This window comes from Hibiscus syriacus, unplaced genomic scaffold (genome assembly GCF_006381635.1).
Source record: "Hibiscus syriacus cultivar Baekdansim isolate YM2019G1 unplaced genomic scaffold, ASM638163v2 tig00110162_pilon, whole genome shotgun sequence".
NCBI lineage: Eukaryota > Viridiplantae > Streptophyta > Magnoliopsida > Malvales > Malvaceae > Hibiscus > Hibiscus syriacus.
Genome location: NW_024062609.1, coordinates 305802 through 324732, shown reverse-complemented (window position 1 = coordinate 324732; position 18931 = coordinate 305802). Strand labels below are relative to the sequence as shown.

General features: G+C 36.1%; 1 protein-coding gene and 1 pseudogene across 1 annotated transcript; both read right to left on the bottom strand.

Moving 5' to 3' along the window:
• Window positions 1–562: 562 nt before the first annotated feature.
• Window positions 563–3423, bottom strand: LOC120216592 (annotated as a pseudogene).
• An 11279-nt stretch (window positions 3424–14702) lies between these two features.
• Window positions 14703–18073, bottom strand: LOC120216591. The gene is made up of 7 exons (XM_039213957.1): window positions 17367–18073; window positions 17069–17110; window positions 16458–16577; window positions 15630–15901; window positions 15518–15554; window positions 14908–14965; window positions 14703–14789 (listed from the first exon to the last, which is right to left on the bottom strand). Exons 1-7 carry the CDS (start codon window positions 17499–17501, stop codon window positions 14707–14709), a joined length of 747 nt encoding a protein of 248 aa, XP_039069888.1. The 5' UTR covers window positions 17502–18073; the 3' UTR covers window positions 14703–14706.
• Between the last annotated feature and the right edge of the window lie 858 nt (window positions 18074–18931).

The following is an 18931-nucleotide window of genomic DNA, read 5'->3' as shown; positions in this document are numbered from 1 at the left end:
ATTAGGGTTGGTAGGGGAAGGTTTTGTAAACGGTGGAGGGAATAGCCAGCGTCGTGATTGGCCGACGCAAACTGCACGACCTTGTAGAGTCTCTAAAAAAGCCTCAAAACAGTATATATATAGTGACGTTTTTTGAATAAACGCCACTATAAATGAACATATTACGACGTTTTAAAAAAAAACGACACTATTATTGTGGTTTTATTGATAAAACATCATTATAGATAGATTTATCGTGGTGCTTATCAAAAAAACACCACTATTGTTACCCTGAAATCGAATATATCTAAAAAATAAGGGACCTTTTATAAGAATTTGTACAGGACCCCCGAAAACCTAACCAAATAGCTGTACAAACATCAAAGGCAAACAATAATGATAAAGATATCACCAAGCTTCCTTTCACTTTTCCTGTATTTGGAAAAGCTCTGATCAAAGGGATCGGAACTGAAACTGTAACTTATTAGTTCCTGTTTGAAGTTTTGAACAACAATTGCTTCTCCTTACAAAAGAATTGACATTAAAACAAAAGAATAAAAAAAAGGGGGGGACTTTCGCTACATACAGTGAACAGTACACAAATCTCAAGCATGCCTATGTTCAAAATGGAGGCTATTCTGTGTGTCAATGCGACACCATTTTTATCTTTATACTGTGGGTGGAATTGGGGTCGGACTCTAGAGAGTAGATCATTTTGCAGTGATACCCAGATTCAACGTCCACCGGCTTAGCCCGGATTTTTATCATCCATGACTTGCTACAATAGCCCCTAATCTGTCCTTCACATAATCTGCTCACCAATCAAGTCTAGACCGACAAGAAGGAAGGATATCCCTTGAAACAGCAAGAAATAGAAATGGATTCCCTGTGCAGACAGGAGGCTCCTAGCTGATGCTGTTAGGAGGAGGAATGCGAGAGCCAGCTCCTTCCTATATATCCTATTATGCTTCTTTTTCTTGGCCTTTTGTTCTTGTTCTTGCTCGAGATCAGCTTTCATTTCCTCAAGATTGGCTTCTGATCCAACACGATTGTGTTTTGGCTTTTTCTCGACTAAGGAAACAAGATCACCCTCAGATGATCGACCGGATTTTTTTGTAACAACCCACTCATATGCACTGCCAAGTTGGAAAAGACCGGATATCATAGCATTGAACTTCGTCACCGACATGGTATTCTCGAAAAGAAGGTAAGGAACAATGAATGGGAAGGATTTCGGCACCGGTAGGATGTTGAGGAACGACATTGTAGCAGGGATGTAACAGACAACCCATGCTGGAAGCTCAGCCTCTGGAACGAACATGGTCATTGGGAGAATTATGCAGAATAAAGTAAACGAATAAAACGGTAGCACCAGTTTTCGAAGAAGAAAGAACAGAAAGATCAAGTTGAATTTCTTCCATACACTAATCTGCATCGATCAAATTACAGAAGAACATAGGAATCAAAATTCAACAAAATAGAACAATTGATGGTTAACAAAAGTGAGCTGCAAAAAATGTATTCACCTTAGCACGGATAATATACGGCAAACAAAGCCGAAATAACTGCATAGGTCCAGAATGCCATCTGTGCTGTTGTTTTCTATAAGCTTCATAGGATTCAGGAAGCTCACACTGACACTGTTAAACAGATAACAAAAACCAACAAACATTTATGTTCCATGAAAGTCAATTGGCTGCAAAATCCAACTAGGAATATTACAGATTACGATCAAGCCATACCTCCACATCATTGAGAAAAACGAACTTCCATCCTTGAAGATGAGCTCGGACAGCTATATCCATGTCCTCGACTGTTGTCCTTTCCAACCACCCACCGGAATCCTCCAAAGCCTTAATCCTCCAAACTCCGGCAGTCCCATTAAAGCCGAAGAAATTAATGAAAACCCCGTTCACTTGTTGCTCTACTTCAAAGTGAAAGGCTAAATTTATATTTTGCAATCTCGTTAGTAAATTCTCATCCTTATTCACAAATGACCACCTTGTCTGAACCAATCCTACATCCTCATTATCCTGTAAGAAAAAAACCAAAAACAGAATTTCAGTTCAACTAATCCTAGACATGCTAAATCGTGCTTGAATTCACTAAATTGAATTTAACTCAAAACATGACAAGTTAATTTAGTTACCTTAAAGTGGGGAACGGTTCGTATGAGAAAATCAGGTGTAGGCTGGAAATCAGCATCGAAAATGGCAACAAATTCATACTCTTCAACATAACTACAACCCATGGCGGACTTAAGATTACCAGCTTTATAACCATCTCTGATTGTTCGGTGCCGATATACAATGTTGGCACCTTCTTGTTGCCATTTATGCACCTCATCTTTAATAAGTAGCTGAGTCGTTGGATAGTCAGAATCATCCAAAACTTGAATCAAAATTTTCGATTTCGGCCAGTCCAAATTACAAACTGCAGCAATTGATTGTTGGTAAACCTGCAAATAAAAATTGTTAAATTAAACCATAATTACAAAATGGGTTTTCTTTTAAAATGATGAAAATGTTTGTTTCCCCCCTTTTTGATTTACCTCTCTTTCGTTACACATAGGGATCTGAACGAGAACCATTGGGAAGAAACCAGTTTCCCCAGATTCAAGATCTGCAACAGCGCCTTGTTTGGGAATTGGCTTCATTTTTTTGAAACGGATCCAAAAGCAACCCAAACAGAGGATTAACCTATCCATGCTTTGGATAAGGAATAGCACAATGCAGACATTAGCGAGGAACTGAAGAGGGGGAGCGAGGTACTCCACCCGAATCAGAACCCAGCGATAGTATAGCAAATCGAACAAGTCTTTAACACCATACGGCGAAGTAAAAACGTACTGCAGTTTAAGCTTTGGGGCACCAAAATGCCAGCCTTTAAAGTACGCGGCAACCTCGAAACCGAGTAACAGCAAAGACAACCAAAGGAACACTTTGATGCAGTTATATAACCTGGTTTTAACGGTTTTGTTTTCTTTGAAGGAACTGTTGTCAGCGTCGGTTCGACCGGAGGCGACTCGGCGACAGATGGCTGAACCGAGGGCGACGAATGTGGAGGCAATGGACGTTAAGCAACCAGCAGCACGGTCGGCTTTTAAGAGGAGAACCCAAGTGAGTTGCTTCGCGTTTTTCTTACGCGCCTTTTCTCGAGCACCGGTTGGGGTATTGTCCATGAGGAAATCGTCGTCAGATAGACCCTCGACCTTGTCAATGGACCAGTTCGGGTTTTTCATTTTGACAACAACCGGGGTTCCTTTATGCCTGCCTTTTGCCCATAAATCAAAGGACGGCGCCATTGTTGGGTTTTTCTAACTTTGCTGTTTGGTTCGATCTTGAGGGGTCACAAAATCAAAAACGAGGGAGAGTAAAAAAAAACAGCTAAAAGATGAACAACATTATCGGATCGGATGATAGAAGAGCAAAACTTGTTCGTGTTTGCTAAAAGCAACGAAGGATAAGCTTGTGCTTCTCAGTTCAAAGCTGCAGATGGGGGGAATTAAGGAAGTTCCAAAAAGCTCGTTCTCGCTCAATTAGAGGCTTACAGCTTGCAAAAGTAGGTGGCTTTTTGAAAAACCAAAAATTTCAACAGAGACGGGAAAAAGATGGTAACAGCTCAACAGGCTAAACTCTCCTATGCTTGGGGACGTGTGTGTAGTAGGTCGTTCGAAAGGTATAGTGATTTACGATCAACATCGTAGATATCATTTTATTTAAATAATTAATTTTAAAAGAATATTATTTCGTGAAATAATTTATTTAAAAATGTTATCTCAAGGGTTTAGCCCAGCTCAACACGTCTTTGATTTTGATTTTCTTAAAAACAAATTTATTTTTTAAGATACAAAAACGACAGTACGTTGTCTGTCAACATCACTGAGTCAAATTGGACACAACAGAACAAAAGAAAAAAGGATTTTACGATAAAACAAAGTATTAACCCACAGAAAGACTTTAAACAGAAAATAGAAAGACGAGGATAATTGTTCATATTGATGAATGGAATCCCAGCCTTATAAATCATCGGACGAATTATGAGTGCGGTAAAGAAAACCACGAGAGATTAATGTTCATATTGATGAATGGAAACACAGCCTTAAAAATTATCGGACGAATTACGAGTGCGGTAAAGAAAATCATGAGATTTCCTTCGAAACGCCTGCATGTGGTTTAAAGGAAACAAAATATGCTATTCGGGTAAAAAAGCAAGAAAATAGGTAATTTTATATTAAAAACTTTAAATAAATAATTATTTTAAAAAATAGAGCACTCGGAATTATTTGAAAGAATAACCTAAAATTGTCCATATCAGACGATCTCATGGTATGTAAACAAGGTGTTAAATCTTCGTACCTTTCAACACGAGAGATACATCCGACGTGGGTATACTTTCCAAGTAAGCTAATAAAATAATTGGATAAAATGACCTTGCTCTTCGCGCAATGTAACTTTTATGATCCAAAATATCGCGAGATTTATGAGGGACAAAGCAACCTGCAAAGTTTGAATACTATTTTTGGGTGGAAAACTGATTTTTTTAAATTTTTAATTAGGGTAATCTATGTCAAATTTCACTCACCTTTAGGCTCGGGCTCGTTTATACTAGCAACGTTTCAATTTTATCAATTTTAACACTAACGTTTAAGTTTAAATGCAATTATGTCACTCCGCCGTTAATGGCGTAACAGCACGATGACATGACACCTCCGTGCCGTGACGTTGCTGACGTAGATCCCTCACCAAAACGACGTCATTTTGGCATGACTGTGTTGGTGCTAAAAAATCTCAAAACGACGTAGTTTTGTTTGAGAAAAGTAAATAAAAATAGCATTTAAAGGGATTTGAACCCATAACCTTTGGAAATAAATGTTAGTTCTTAACCACTATGCCAATTTAGATTTTTTGGTATAATTTTATAAACATAATATACATAACATGAGTAAACATTCGAAAAGTTATTTTCTAAAAAACCCATAAAATTATTAAAATTCCCAAATAAACACCTTAAATTCCATAAAATCTAAAAAAACTCCTAAATTCTTAAAAATCCCAAAAAATCATAAAGTTTACATAATAGTTTGGAACTTTCAGTAAACTAATATAATTAAACTTAAAAATCATTCTACAAATTTCCAAAATAAAGGGAGCAGAAGTTATATGTCATTTTAAACAATTTCAATTCTTGGACTAAATTGCAAATTTTGTAAAACTGGGTAGAAAACAAATTACAAACAACACATTGTTTTCGACTTAAAACACGACATTAACCCTCCTAATGACCGAAAAATTAAACCTAATCACTTATAATACTTTACCAATAATTTTAACACATTAAAATTAAATTAGAATCATTAAAACAACATAAAAATTCAAGATTTTCATGTTATTCAATATACTTCAAACACAAACATTATTGATGCCACTTCTGTTATTGACTCCAAATGAGCATTTAGAACATGCTTCGTAGGGAAATAAATCAATAACACAAGTTCAATATATCAAACTGTTCAAATATATTATGTTATTGACTCCCTAAATTTTTAGGAATTTAGGAGTTTTTTGAAATTTTATGGAATTTAAGGTGTTTTTTTGGAATTTTAATAATTTCATGGTTTTTTTAGAAAATATTTTTCGAATGTTGACTTAATGTATATTATGTTTATAGAATTATAATAAAAAATCTAAGTTGGCATAGTGGTTATGTATTAACTTTTATTTCCCTTCAAATGCATTATTTACTAATTTTTCTCAAACAAAACTACGTCGTTTTGAGGTTTTTTAGCACCAACACAGTCATGCCAAAACGACATCGTTTTGGTGAGGGAGTCACGTCAGCAACGTCACGGCACGGAGGTGCCATGTCATCGTGTCGTTACGCCATTAATGGCGGAGTGACATAATTGCAGTTAAACTTAAACGTTAGTGTTAAAATTGACAAAATTAAAACGTTGCTGGCATAAACGAGCCCGAGCCTAAAGGTGAGTGAGTGATATTTGACATAGATTACCCTTTTAATTATAAACGTGTAATGTTGCAATTTATCTTTAAGGTGACTATAATATCATCATATATAAGACATTTTAAGCGGGGTAAAAATGACGTTGAAAATTGTTAGAAATAATGGTTTTGTGAAGGGAGAAGAAGAAAAAATGGTTTGATAGACATATTAGAGTATTATTTCTAGTTTGTAAATATGAGTGATTTCAGAATTTATGTGCTTAGAGATACAATATTACAACTTATATTTAAATAAGTTATGTAATTTTACAGTAAATGGGGACTTTCATTTTATAGTAACAATACACGTTCCTCGAATTGTGACATAATTTTGAAGATTCACCGACATTTTTTAACAAATAAATAGTAAATAAAAAACTTATGTAACTTTTATGGCTTCAATTTAGTTCAATAAGTTAACCGTAAACCATAGGTTAAACAACGACAAAATGAAATAAGAATGTAAGAGAGGAAAGGACGATATTCAAGGGAGAGAGTGAGAAGAGAAAAATGACGATAAATTTTTGTTTTACCTTAAATAAGGATTAAAATATATTATTTGTTATTTTTTATGTTATTTTATATTTGAGTTTAAAGAAAATATCATAAAATAAATTAAAGGCACGCTTCATGTTTTAGTTGGATATCAGTTTTTTAACGGCAATTAGACTGAGCAATTAAAACAATAACAGAGAAAATTTTAGGCATATGTTTTTATCAGAAAATTCTTCGAGTACCAAAAATTAATTTGAGCTATAATTTGATAATTTATTTTTATATTAATCCTTAATTAATTAAATTCATGTTCAACCACCAACTTAAGTTTTGCAATCTATCCAAGCAAATGCAATAATCAAACTGCTTTCCCTTAGGCCTGCACTTACGAGTAAGTGACCCATAAACCCCACAATTATATCATCTGCCCAGTGATGGTGGCTACTTCAGCCACCCTCTGCAACATCAACCAGACAACAATTTCGTGTAAAATGAACTTGAAACTAATGCAAATAAAAAAAAACCCAGCTGAAACATACCAAGAATTAGCCAAAACAAGCTACCATTGGGCACGTAATCGTAGACCAAGAGCTTCTCTTCCCTGAAAAAATAGTAGGTTTTCAAGCTAACCAAATGGGGATGCCTTAACATTCCCAGAACGTCCATTTGTTGCTCAAACTCTCTCTTCCCACCTTGTTTGCGTCTTTAGATATCTTTACGGCCAGCACATTCCCATCGTCGAGCACCACTTTATAGTTTATACGTCGTCTCGAACCCACCTTTCCCTAACATTTCAGCCGAAGCTCTCAACAAATCTTCCAGCTCAAACCTCCGAAAAAGAAACAATGTGTATTTCTTTCTGGGTAGTACAATTGTTGGGACAGCAGCAGTGGCATCTTCTACTGATGAACAGGAGTCAGAAGCAACCAGGTTATGGCATATGCGATTGGGGCATGTTGGTGAAAAATCCTTGAAATTACTGATAGATCAAGGATTATTGAAGGGTGCTCGGGCTTGCAAATTAGCTTTTTGTGAGCATTGCATCAAAGGGAAGAAGACGAGGGTGAAATTTGGAACAGCAATCCATGATACTAAAGGTATTTTGGATTATGTTCATTCAGATGTATGGGGGCCTTCCAAGACAACTTCATTGGGAGGAACACACTATTATGTCACCTTTGTTGATGATTTTTCCCGGAGAGTTTGGGTGTATCCAATGAAGACAAAGGATGAGGTGCTAGGATTTTTCCTTAAATGGAAAAAGATGATGGAGACTCAAACAGGCAGAAAAATCAAACGTCTCCGTACAGACAATGGTGGAGAGTACAAAAATGATCCATTTCTGAAAGTCTGTGAAGAGGAAGGTATTGTTAGGCACTTCACTGTCAGAGGTACACCACAACAGAATGGGGTGGCAGAGCGTATGAACCAGACATTAGTGGAGAAGGTTCGGTGTATGTTGTCTAATGCTGGGTTAGGCAAAGAATTTTGGGCTGAGGCTTTGGTCTATTCTTGTCACCTTGTCAACCGTTTACCATCGACTGCTATTGGTGGTAAAACACCATTAGAGAAATGGTTTGGAGTACCTACTACAGATTATGATTCCTTACACGTGTTTGGTTCCACTGCATACTACCATGTTAAGGAGTCAAAGCTGGATCCAAGAGCAAAGAAGGCGATCTTTATGGGGATCACCTCTGGTGTGAAAGGCTATCGTCTTTGGTGTCCAGAAACAAAGAAAATAATCTTCAGCAGGGATGTTACCTTTGATGAATCTACCATGTTGAGAAAGGTGACTTCAGAAAAATTGGAGCAGACAGATGGAACTCCCAAACAGGTGGAGTTTGAAGGAAGCAAATTTGTCCCAACCAGTAAAGAAACTGATGTTGACTCTCCTATGGTAGAAGAAGAGTCAGAAGAAGAAGAGGTTTAGACCTAAGAACCTCCACAGCAGCATGAATCAATTGCACTCAGAAAAGGAAAGAGGACTATTAGACAACATGCTCGTTATGCTGATATGGTCTCTTTTGCATCACCAATTGCAATTGATGACGTTCCTGCCACTTTTAATGAAGCAGTTCAAAGTTCAGAACATAAAAAGTGGAGGATCGCCATGAATGAAGAAATGCAATCCCTTCAAAAGAATCAAACGTGGAAACTAGCTAGTCTTCCGAAGGGAAAGAAGGCAATTGGGTGCAAGTGGGTATATGCAAAGAAAGATGGATTTCCTGACAAAAATAACATCCGCTACAAAGCAAGATTGGTGGCTAAAGGCTACGCTCAAACGGAGGGAGTTGATTATAATGAGGTATTTTCTCCAGTTGTAAAACATCCTTCCATCAGAATTTTGTTGGCTTTGGTAGCGCAGTTGGATTTGGAACTAGTTTAGATGGATGTAAAAACTGCATTTTTACATGGAGACTTGGATGAGGAAATCTACATGACTCAGCCAGATGGATTCAAAGTTGCTGAAAAAGAAGAGATGGTGTGCAAATTAGAAAAATCGTTGTACGGATTGAAGCAATCTCCAAGGCAGTGGTACAAGCGATTTGACAAGTTTATGATAGGGCAGAAGTACACAAGAAGCAAATATGATCATTGTGTGTATTTACGTGAGCTAGAAGACGGATCCTATATATATCTTCTTCTTTATGTTGATGATATGCTGATAGCTTCCAGGAGTCAGACAGAAATTGCGAAACTAAAGACTCAATTGAACAGGGAGTTTGAGATGAAGGATCTTGGTGAAGCGAAGAAGATTCTAGGCATGGATGTAACATCCTCAATACCGGGTTAGTGACCAAATTGTAAAGTTTCAGAATTTGGTGACTAAAGTATAAGAATGAAATAGTTCAATGATTATTGGATATATATATGATGAAGGTTATTTAGTAATTATTAAAGGAAATTAAGGGTTAAATGGTCATTTGACCAGAAAGATTTTTATATTCCTTTTAAAGGTAATATAAACGTGGGAAATGTGAGAAACATCCAGAGTTCTCTTCTCCTTTCTTCTTCTTCATACATGGGAGAGCAAGGCAAAGGTAAGTTTAATTTCAGTTGGTTAATTCTTGAGTTTTAAGCTTAGTTTTGATTCTTTGGGTATTAAATAAGCTTAAGGAAAGCTTATATGGGATTTAAACAATAAGATAAAGGAATTATGAAGGAATTTGCAATATGAGTTTTAAGATGAAATTTTGATATGGTATGGTTGTTGAAGTTTTATGGATGAATTTGACTTGTCATCAATCTAATTAAGAAGTATGAAGTGTTAGAATTGGAATTAGAACACATTGAAAATTTGGTATGATTTTTGAATCTCATATGGAAGATAGGATTTTGAGGTTTAAGATGAAATAAATGAATATAGATTGGTTTAAGTATGTGTACTAGAGTTAAGAATGAAAAGGGGATGATATATGAAGTGTTTGAGAGGAAATGAAGTAATTTTCGGGTTGAAAATATGATTTCTGGGCAAGGGGAATCGGTACCCATTCAAGGGGAACCGATACCCCTTCAAACGAACAAAATTTCCAGAATGTCATGAGGGAATTGATACCCTCTTAGTAGGGAACCGATTCCCCCTAAAGGAAAAATGGGAATATTGGTTTAATAAGTTCGTTTAAGTTGCTAGTATCCAATTACAAGGTGTAGGTATCTAATAATTGCCTCAAAATGTACATTTATGTAGATTCTGCGCGTAAAGCAATTCCGGAACATTTGGCAAGTAAGATCGATCAAGGGAAGATAAGAGATTGGAATGGACTAGTGAGGCAAGGTGAGTGCATACTAGTGATATGTAGTGTTTAATGGAAATAAGACTTGCGATGAGTCTATTTCATAGAGTAATATGCATGAAGTCATGGACATGATTATGTGTGGTTATAATTATATGTGATTATCTGTATTACATTGATTGTATGTATGCATGACTAAAGATAATGATATGCTTTGTATATGCTATATGATGTATGTAAGACTTTAATATGTAATCATGGAAGAACATGAAATAAGTTATATGATAGAGTCATAAGAAATGAAATGAACATGAGAGAATAAGATAATCAAGTATAAGTTATATGATATGGTATAAGTGATTATACGAGAAATGTTAGAAGACTCTAAGAGAATAGTATGAATTCGAAGGCATAAATAAGGATACATAAGTAATATAGGGAAGATTGATAAATTAAAGGAAACTATGGTTTATGTATTATAGTGAAGAGCTACAAAGTTTTATTAAAGAGTATTGTGGAAGTCATGAGAAATTGAACTAAATAAATAGATGGTTTATGTGAGTAGAAAAGGAAAATGATATAAAATAAATGGAAATTATTTATAAGATAGCATGAGACTAATTGAACATGTAATATAAACTTTATAAAGGAATACTTGGGTAAAATCATTATATGATACAATTATAGAGTATTACTATACAAATTATATTAAAATATGATATATGAGAATATGAGTAAGTTTATAGGATATTGATAGGACATATAAGAATATTTAAATGTATGCTGATATGAAAAAGGGAATACAAAGAAATGGAGCATAAGGTAGATAATATGATATCAGTTATTATATATCTATATGATATATGTCATCAGGTAATATGAAAGGACTCTGAAAATTGATATAAGCTACGTGAAAGTGTTCTAGGTGTTTCTATATGTTATATGAAGTATATGATCTTATGTGAACAAGATATGATAAGTATGTTTACATGAATAAATGTGATTGGGTGAGAAATGATAGAAATTATATGAAAACATGATATATGTGACGTGTGATTGGGTGAGAAATGATAGAAATTATATGAAAACATGATATATGTGACGTGTGATTTATATGGAAATGATCTACGTGTAAGTGAACTATGTGACTATGTGATAATATGAAAAGAAGCTATGTGATACGTGATATGTGAAAGTGAATTACAAGTTTATGTGAATATTTGAAATGAAATAAATGATAACGCCCATGTTATGTATCATGAGAGCTAGGGGTATAGTTGGCATGCCAAGAGTCGAGGGTCTACGCGGTCCTTCGAGACATATGTATATTCTTTGGAACATGTGTGAAGTCTTGAAAGACACATACTTGATCCCTAGTATATGTATATGATTCTTAAGGAATAATATGTGGTCCTTATGGACATTATTATATGGCACTACGGTGCAATTCTACGCGGTCCTTCGGGATATATATATATTATGTGGAACATGTGTGAAGTCTTGAAAGACACATACTTGATCCCTAGTATATGTATATGATTCTTAAGGAATAATATGTGGTCCTTATGGACATTATTATATGGCACTACGGTGCAATTCTACGCGGCACTTCGGTGCAATTATACGAGTTGTGGTGACAGCATTAGTGCACAACCTCTATAGACTCACATATCGATAGTTCTCACATATGTACATGGGCTAATCCAGAGATATGAACAAATATATGTTAGTGGTATGATAAATGTTATAGAAATGATATGATATTGTGTATGTATAGTGTTTGATTGAAAAGGTTAACCATAAAAGTATGTGATTACATGATAAACTGTTAATGATGAATTATGTGTATGTATGTATTTACTGTAATTAATCTGATATGATTTTATATGATACGAAGAATGCATGGAATTGGTATAACATGATAGAACAGAACATGCATGTATTGATATATGTTATAAAGTGCATTATAAGTTGTTATGCCTCACTAAGTCTTCGACTTAGCGTGTGATTGTTTCACACGTAGGTTTCGAGAATAGTAAGTAGTAATGCGGAGCAAGACATGTCAGTTTTCCTTACCAAATGTCAGATCAGAAAATATAGGTACTGTATATAGAGTGTAGTTGGCATGTAGTCTAAAGATATAAATTGTATGAACTCTGATATATATTTTGTAAACGTTTTGAATAAGTTAAATGTTATCAAAGTTTTTAAATTACTCACTATTTTATACGAATAAATGTTTGAAAAGTCAATGTGACACTTCGGACTCGTATCCGGATCGGAAACGGGTTGGGGGTGTTACAATGGAGATATCAAGGGATAAGAAATTGGGGAGGCTTTGCTTGTCTCAGAAAGAATATCTGAGGAAGGTACTAAAACGTTTTGGCATAAATGAGATGTCAAAACCAGTTAGTACGCCTCTTGCTCCTCATTTCAAGCTCGGTGCATCCATGTCACCTAAGGATGATGCAGAATGGGAATACATGTCAAAGGTTCCGTATGCAAGTGCTGTTGGTAGCTTGATGTATGCAATGGTGTGTACGAGACCCAATATTTCACAGGCAATTGGGGTTGTGAGCAGGTATATGCATGATCCTGGAAAGGAGCATTGGCAAGCTGTGAAATGGATTCTGCGGTATATTCTGAACACCGTAGATGTTGGTTTGGTCTTTCAGCAGGACAAACAAGATGGTCAGTGTGTATTTGGGTATTGTGATTCAGACTATGCAGGTGATTTGGACAAGCGTCGATCAACTACTGGTTATGTGTTTACATTTGCAAAGGCACCAGTCAGTTGGAAGTCCACCTTACAGTCAACAGTGGCTTTGTCTACTACAGAGGCAGAGTATATGGCAGTTACAGAGGCTGTGAAGGAGGCAATTTGGCTTCAAGGGTTGCTTGGTGAATTGGGAATGGAACAAAGCACATCAAAGTGCATTGTGACAGTCAGAGTGCTATTCATTTAGCAAAGAACCAGGTTTACCATGCAAGGACGAAGCACATCGATGTTCGATATCACTTTGTACGAGAGATTCTAAAAGAAGGTGGAGTCATAATCCAGAAGATTCGGACCACTGAGAATCCTGCTGATATGTTGACAAAAGTGGTAACTGCGGTCAAGTTTAAACATTGTTTATACTTGGTCAATATTGTTACAAATTAAAAGATTGTTTTTTTAGAGATGTGTGTGGAATTTGCCAAGGTGGAGATTTGTTGGTTTTTGGCAGAAGTCCCACATTGGTTGTGTATAAGGAGGAGGGGAAATTCTTTTGTTATAAATAAAGCCCTCCTCCTCCTTAGTTAATCATCCCACAAATATAAGCCTTCTTCTATTTTAAAGGCTATTTGTATTCTTTCTCTCTTTGTAATATTTCCTCTATTAGTGAAATATTTTGGTGTTCTCTTTTATGTCTATTTAATAACTATTGTCGGGTATAGTTGTTGTTAATTATTGTCCTATTAAAATTACTTGTCTTGGTAGTTCTGTCTAAGGAAAGTGGGTTTTAAGAGGGACCATTGTGACCCCTCCTCTTTCCTGGGAATCTACCTTGGGGTGATTTTTAGTACAATCGTTTTCACACTAGTCACCTAGATAATAGTTTTCAAGGTGAATTGTTATTGGTGGAAATTAACCCAAGTTTCACAACATCAGTAACCGGCAATGATCTTGGGAATTAACGGCAATGCTAATTGATGTTTTAAGAAATGACCATCCAGCTCAGTTGGTAGAGCACAAGGTTCTTAACCTTGGGGTCGTGGGATCGAGTCCTACAGAGGGCATTTCATAATTCGAAGGTCTCCTACAGAAGTTACTCTCAACCTGATGTTGGGGGCAGCCTACTATCCTACCTCCCCCTTACCCCATTACATATGGGAATAAGGATCAGCAGCTAATTGATGTTTTAACGTTAGTGGATGAAGCTATAACAGTTGGGCTTCGATCTGATAAAGACCTATTTGGCGTTTGAACAAAAAATTAAGGATAAAACTAAATATTAACTTTTTTGTTAACTGTGCCACATCATCAATTTAAGGGGATGACAATAGAGTTACCAATTTGTTACAAATTGATAAAATCAATGATTAATTTATTATAAATTGATAATATTAGTGATCAATTTGTTAATTTTGAGACCAGTGGAGAAAACAACTCACTCAAATCATAGTTACCATTGGTGTAGTTTACCCTAAAATTATCTACAATAATACTGTTTGTCAGCGGTCAATGAATGTATATTTCTTAACGATAATAAAATGAACTTTGAGATTACGTTCTAGTCTAATTATTCATCTCTTACTAAATGCCTACACCTACAAATACAACCTCAGTATAAACTGATAAAGAGAGAGAAAAAAGAAGATCGGGATCAATGACCGATGAATGTGAACTCTTCAACTGTGAAGTCGAGGTACAAGTATGGGGTTTTGAATCTTGTACATCGCCTCTATCCTTGAACTTCATTTCCCAACACTTGCATAGAAACACAGTTTTTTCATACGCTCATCATGTTCTTCCTTTCTTGCTTTATGGCCTCGTATGATGTCATTACCTCTTTGAATTTTACCTCCGCAGCTTCTGAAATATAACACAAGGTCCCGGGAAGGAATATAACATTAAATAAAATAAAAAAACCCCCAAATCAATGCTGTTAAAATTTACATGCTTTTAGTACTAACTGTCCATCACATCTCACCTTTATTGTCCTGGTTCTGATCTGGGTGGAATTGTTTTGCTTTGGCCCTGAATGCGGCCTGTAGACACATAATTTAAATCTCAGTGCCCAGCATCACAGGCATGGTATGAAATCCAGCAATGACAAGAAATCAAAATAATCTCGGGTTCTAAGTTCTTTGATTGATATCACTCGATAAAAAAAAACCCCTAAAAGCTATCTAAGATGACAATGACAGAGACCGGCAAACTGTGAAATGAGGTGACCGGACCAATTTTGTGATTACGATGCTTAAACACAAGAATCCACGTACTTAGACTTTCAGATTTCTTAGTCTAAAAAAAATATTGTTCATTGATAAATTAAGATGGTTATTTGATGAACATTAACATGTACTAACAATCATTCTACCTTGAGAAGATCATGAATCAACTGGTAAAGATGAGCGGTACAGTGGATAAAGTTATAACAAAACTTTTGATAAAGATATACCAGAAATGTCACATGGTATAAAAATCGATGACCTTTATATCAAACTGAATTTTCAGTTTTAAAAAATGGAATATGCATTATACCTCAAATAAAAACATAAGCAGCAACGTAAAAGAATTATAAATATAACTCAGTATACCTTAATTTCATCTTCTGTATATGGTTGAGTTCTGCATCTGTGGAGAGAAGGAAGTTCAGAAATGTCAAATATTATGGTTGTGCATTTATAAACCATGTTACAGCAGCATTACCTGTCGAGACCTAAAACTGAGTAGTGATGTGATAACTGATATATCCTACTCTCTCTCTGGGATTGCCTGAAATTCGTTCCTTGATCTCCATATTGTCCTTCAGCCTTCCGATGCCAGTCATCTCTATATTGTGCTTCAGCCTTCCAATACCAGTCATCTCGCTGGGAGTGCTGATGATAAGGACCATGACCATACTCACTCCAGTTCTCATAGCTCCTTTTGTACCTATTTCGCTCCCTGTTAAACACACTTTGCATGCGCTTTATTCGCTCCTACAAAGAGAAACATAATTAGTTAACAATAAGATTATATCCCAATGGTATACCAAAAAGGAGATTACTATGAGCACGGCTAAATGCACAGCTCCCCAGCTTTTGAAATTGTTATAAAATATTAAGGACTAGGAATAGTAAGGCCCAAATAGAATGTGGGTATTTGTGTTAAAAGAAGACACGATTTGCACACAAGACTTGCAGCCCACACAACTTACATTCTCTCAGGTCTCTATTCCAATTTATCAAAACACAAACTTAAAAAAAAGGAGAAAAAGCATTATAGATAACTTCCAGAAGAATCATGGCACAAAATAGCCACATGAAGCTTGGGTACATCACCCAGAGATTCAAAATATCCCATGATACAAGTTTTCGTCATCATCAAGTGCTAAATGTTACAGCTTATCACTCCTTCAAAGTAAGTATATATCTGCCTATAACAATTACAAGTTTAAAACAACCTAAACTAATGCTTTGAAACCATGTTTCAAGATCTCTAGGAAGTAATATGGTAGTTAGATATAGAGGACGCTAACACGTAACCGAAACTTACCACTCTCTCCATTTCTTCCTCATACTCTTCTTGCATTCGACGATTATACCTTCTCCTTGCTTCCTCCTGAAAGGATGTTCGAAAAGAACCTCCTCTCTGAGATGATTGCGACCTGGCTAACTTTCATGGTGCAATCACACACATACTCAGATTGGTGAATATGAAACGAGAAATAAGAAACGCTATACTCAAACTGTTTTGAGGCATAAAGATAATTTTCAGTTTGCAAAAGGCTTGATTGTGATATCACGGTACTTCGCAAGATATCAGCAGACACAATAAATCCATATGGTAGTTCAACAGTACAGCAATCAAACATAATGGCAGCTGTCACAGTATCAAAGCAATAATTTTGGTTTCAAATAAGCCATAGAACTAAATCTTCCTCTTTAAATCAATTTATAGCTACAAAAGTAATCTTCATAGAAAACAATTGAAACTTTCTGAAAAAAATATTCCTTACACCAATCACCATCCCCTTTAAGAAAACAATGAAGTTACTGACAGCAAAGTAGTATAAGCCAAGATTTTTCCTCAAGACCACCACCATATCAAAGTATAGTAGCAGACAGTCATCTATAGCTGAACTGTGAAAGAACTTTTTTGTATACCTGAGAAAATATCCAATCAACAGACCTCCTCAGCTGACTTACCTGCCAAATTGCAACTACAATCAAAGGGATATTCTAAAAAACAGCTTGCTCAGACCAAGAGAAACTTTAGAAGCATCAATTGTTTCCATTCTCCAGAAATAAAAAGTAACCTTTCTTCTTAAATTAAATTTAAGGTCAAAAAATCAAATTATGTAAAAAAAAAACCAAAAGCCACGGCTTATTTGACCAAACGTTAAAATATTAATCCGGTTAACTAAAAGGTTGAAACATCAAAAGAGGAAACGGAAGAACTTACAGCGACAGTGGTGGCAGTGGCGCCAATTAAACCAAAGAGGAGAATTCCCCAAAGTTTGGGGTCTTCTCCTTTCCCTTTATAAGCTCTGTTTTGAGATGACCTACTCTTATCACTCTCAGCGTCTTCGCCTCCCATTGATATGGGTTTTCCAATTTCCAATGATCGAATTTTCAAAAACCGCTTCTCTTGAATTCAATTTTAATCCCAATACCGAACCCTAATCGCATTGTTAGGGTTTCTTCCGCTCCTCTCCTCTATTTTATTTTTTATGCAGAAAAAATAAAATTTTTCTTCTTTTCACCGCCGTTGTAATTTGAATTTGATTATGTCTCTAATACCCGATAAAGAGTTCAGAAACTCGTTCAACTTTGCGGCAAGGTACACGTCATTCGTCTACTGGATTGATTTGGCCAAAATCAGGCAGATATTGGGCGCGACTACAATGCTTAATTTTCACGTTTAGGAATCAAAACCGTTGGAGTGGGAAATCACGCGCCTTTTGATAAAAACCGAGATCCAATCCTGGCTCTTCCCGCACAAATGTACGTGTCCTTCACTCTATCATCTCGGTTAATAACAAATCAGTGTTACAGTAGGTGAGGGAGAGCGCGGAAATGAAGAGGGGATTGGGGGAGAAGGAGGTTAAGGGTTAGGGATTGAAGATGGAGAATTGGGAACCGGGATGCGAGAGGAGAGTGAATTTGGAAATTTAGGGATTAAAGCAAAAGAAGGAGAAGAGAGATATTTACTTTCTTAGTTGGAGCAGATCGAGTCCATGGGACCGGGGGGGGTTTCCAGTCCAGGAAGAGATGGTGTAGCCCAAGTTCAGTGGCCCAAATACCTATGAAGAGCAGATAACAATAGTTTGTTATATCTGTTGGATAGTACTGTCAGCTGTCATATATGAATTTACAATTCTAGCCTTGTAACTAAATAAACAATGGCTGAGAGATCTTTGATTCCTCAAGTAATGAATGAAGCATTTCTTTCGTTTGAAATCTCTAATTTTCTAATTCCTTCTTCTCGAATCCTTTCTATTTTTCTTAATCTATAACAATTGGTATCGAGAGCCTCGATTTCTGGCAAGTTTGGTGGCATGCCCAAGAAGAATCAGAACATGGCAGAAGACTTAGATGGGTTGCAGAAGCATATGGAAGAATTGACAGCACTGGTGAAACAAGGAAAAGATGAGTCTAATCCACCTAAATGGTGGGAGACTCAAGAAGAGAGGATTTCTATGCTGGAATCTAGATTGGCTACGAATCATGGATTTGTGGAGGAAATCTTAAAGATTCTGACTGGTAGAAAGGAGGATCAAAACCAGTCTGCTGGGGATCAGGTACAGACTCCTAACTCATCCAATATGAGTAGTAAACAACCTGTTAAGGTGGCAGTAATTAATGATAAGACTCGGTTTACTTATAACCCTGAAGAGCCTGGAATTCTTAAGTCTAAACCAGGGGATTTTCCTGTTCATTTGGCTAGCTGTAAAAATGACAATCTATTGGGGGAGATCAGTGCTGTTAGAAATCAGTTAATGGTAGTAGAGGTGGATAGAAGAGGTA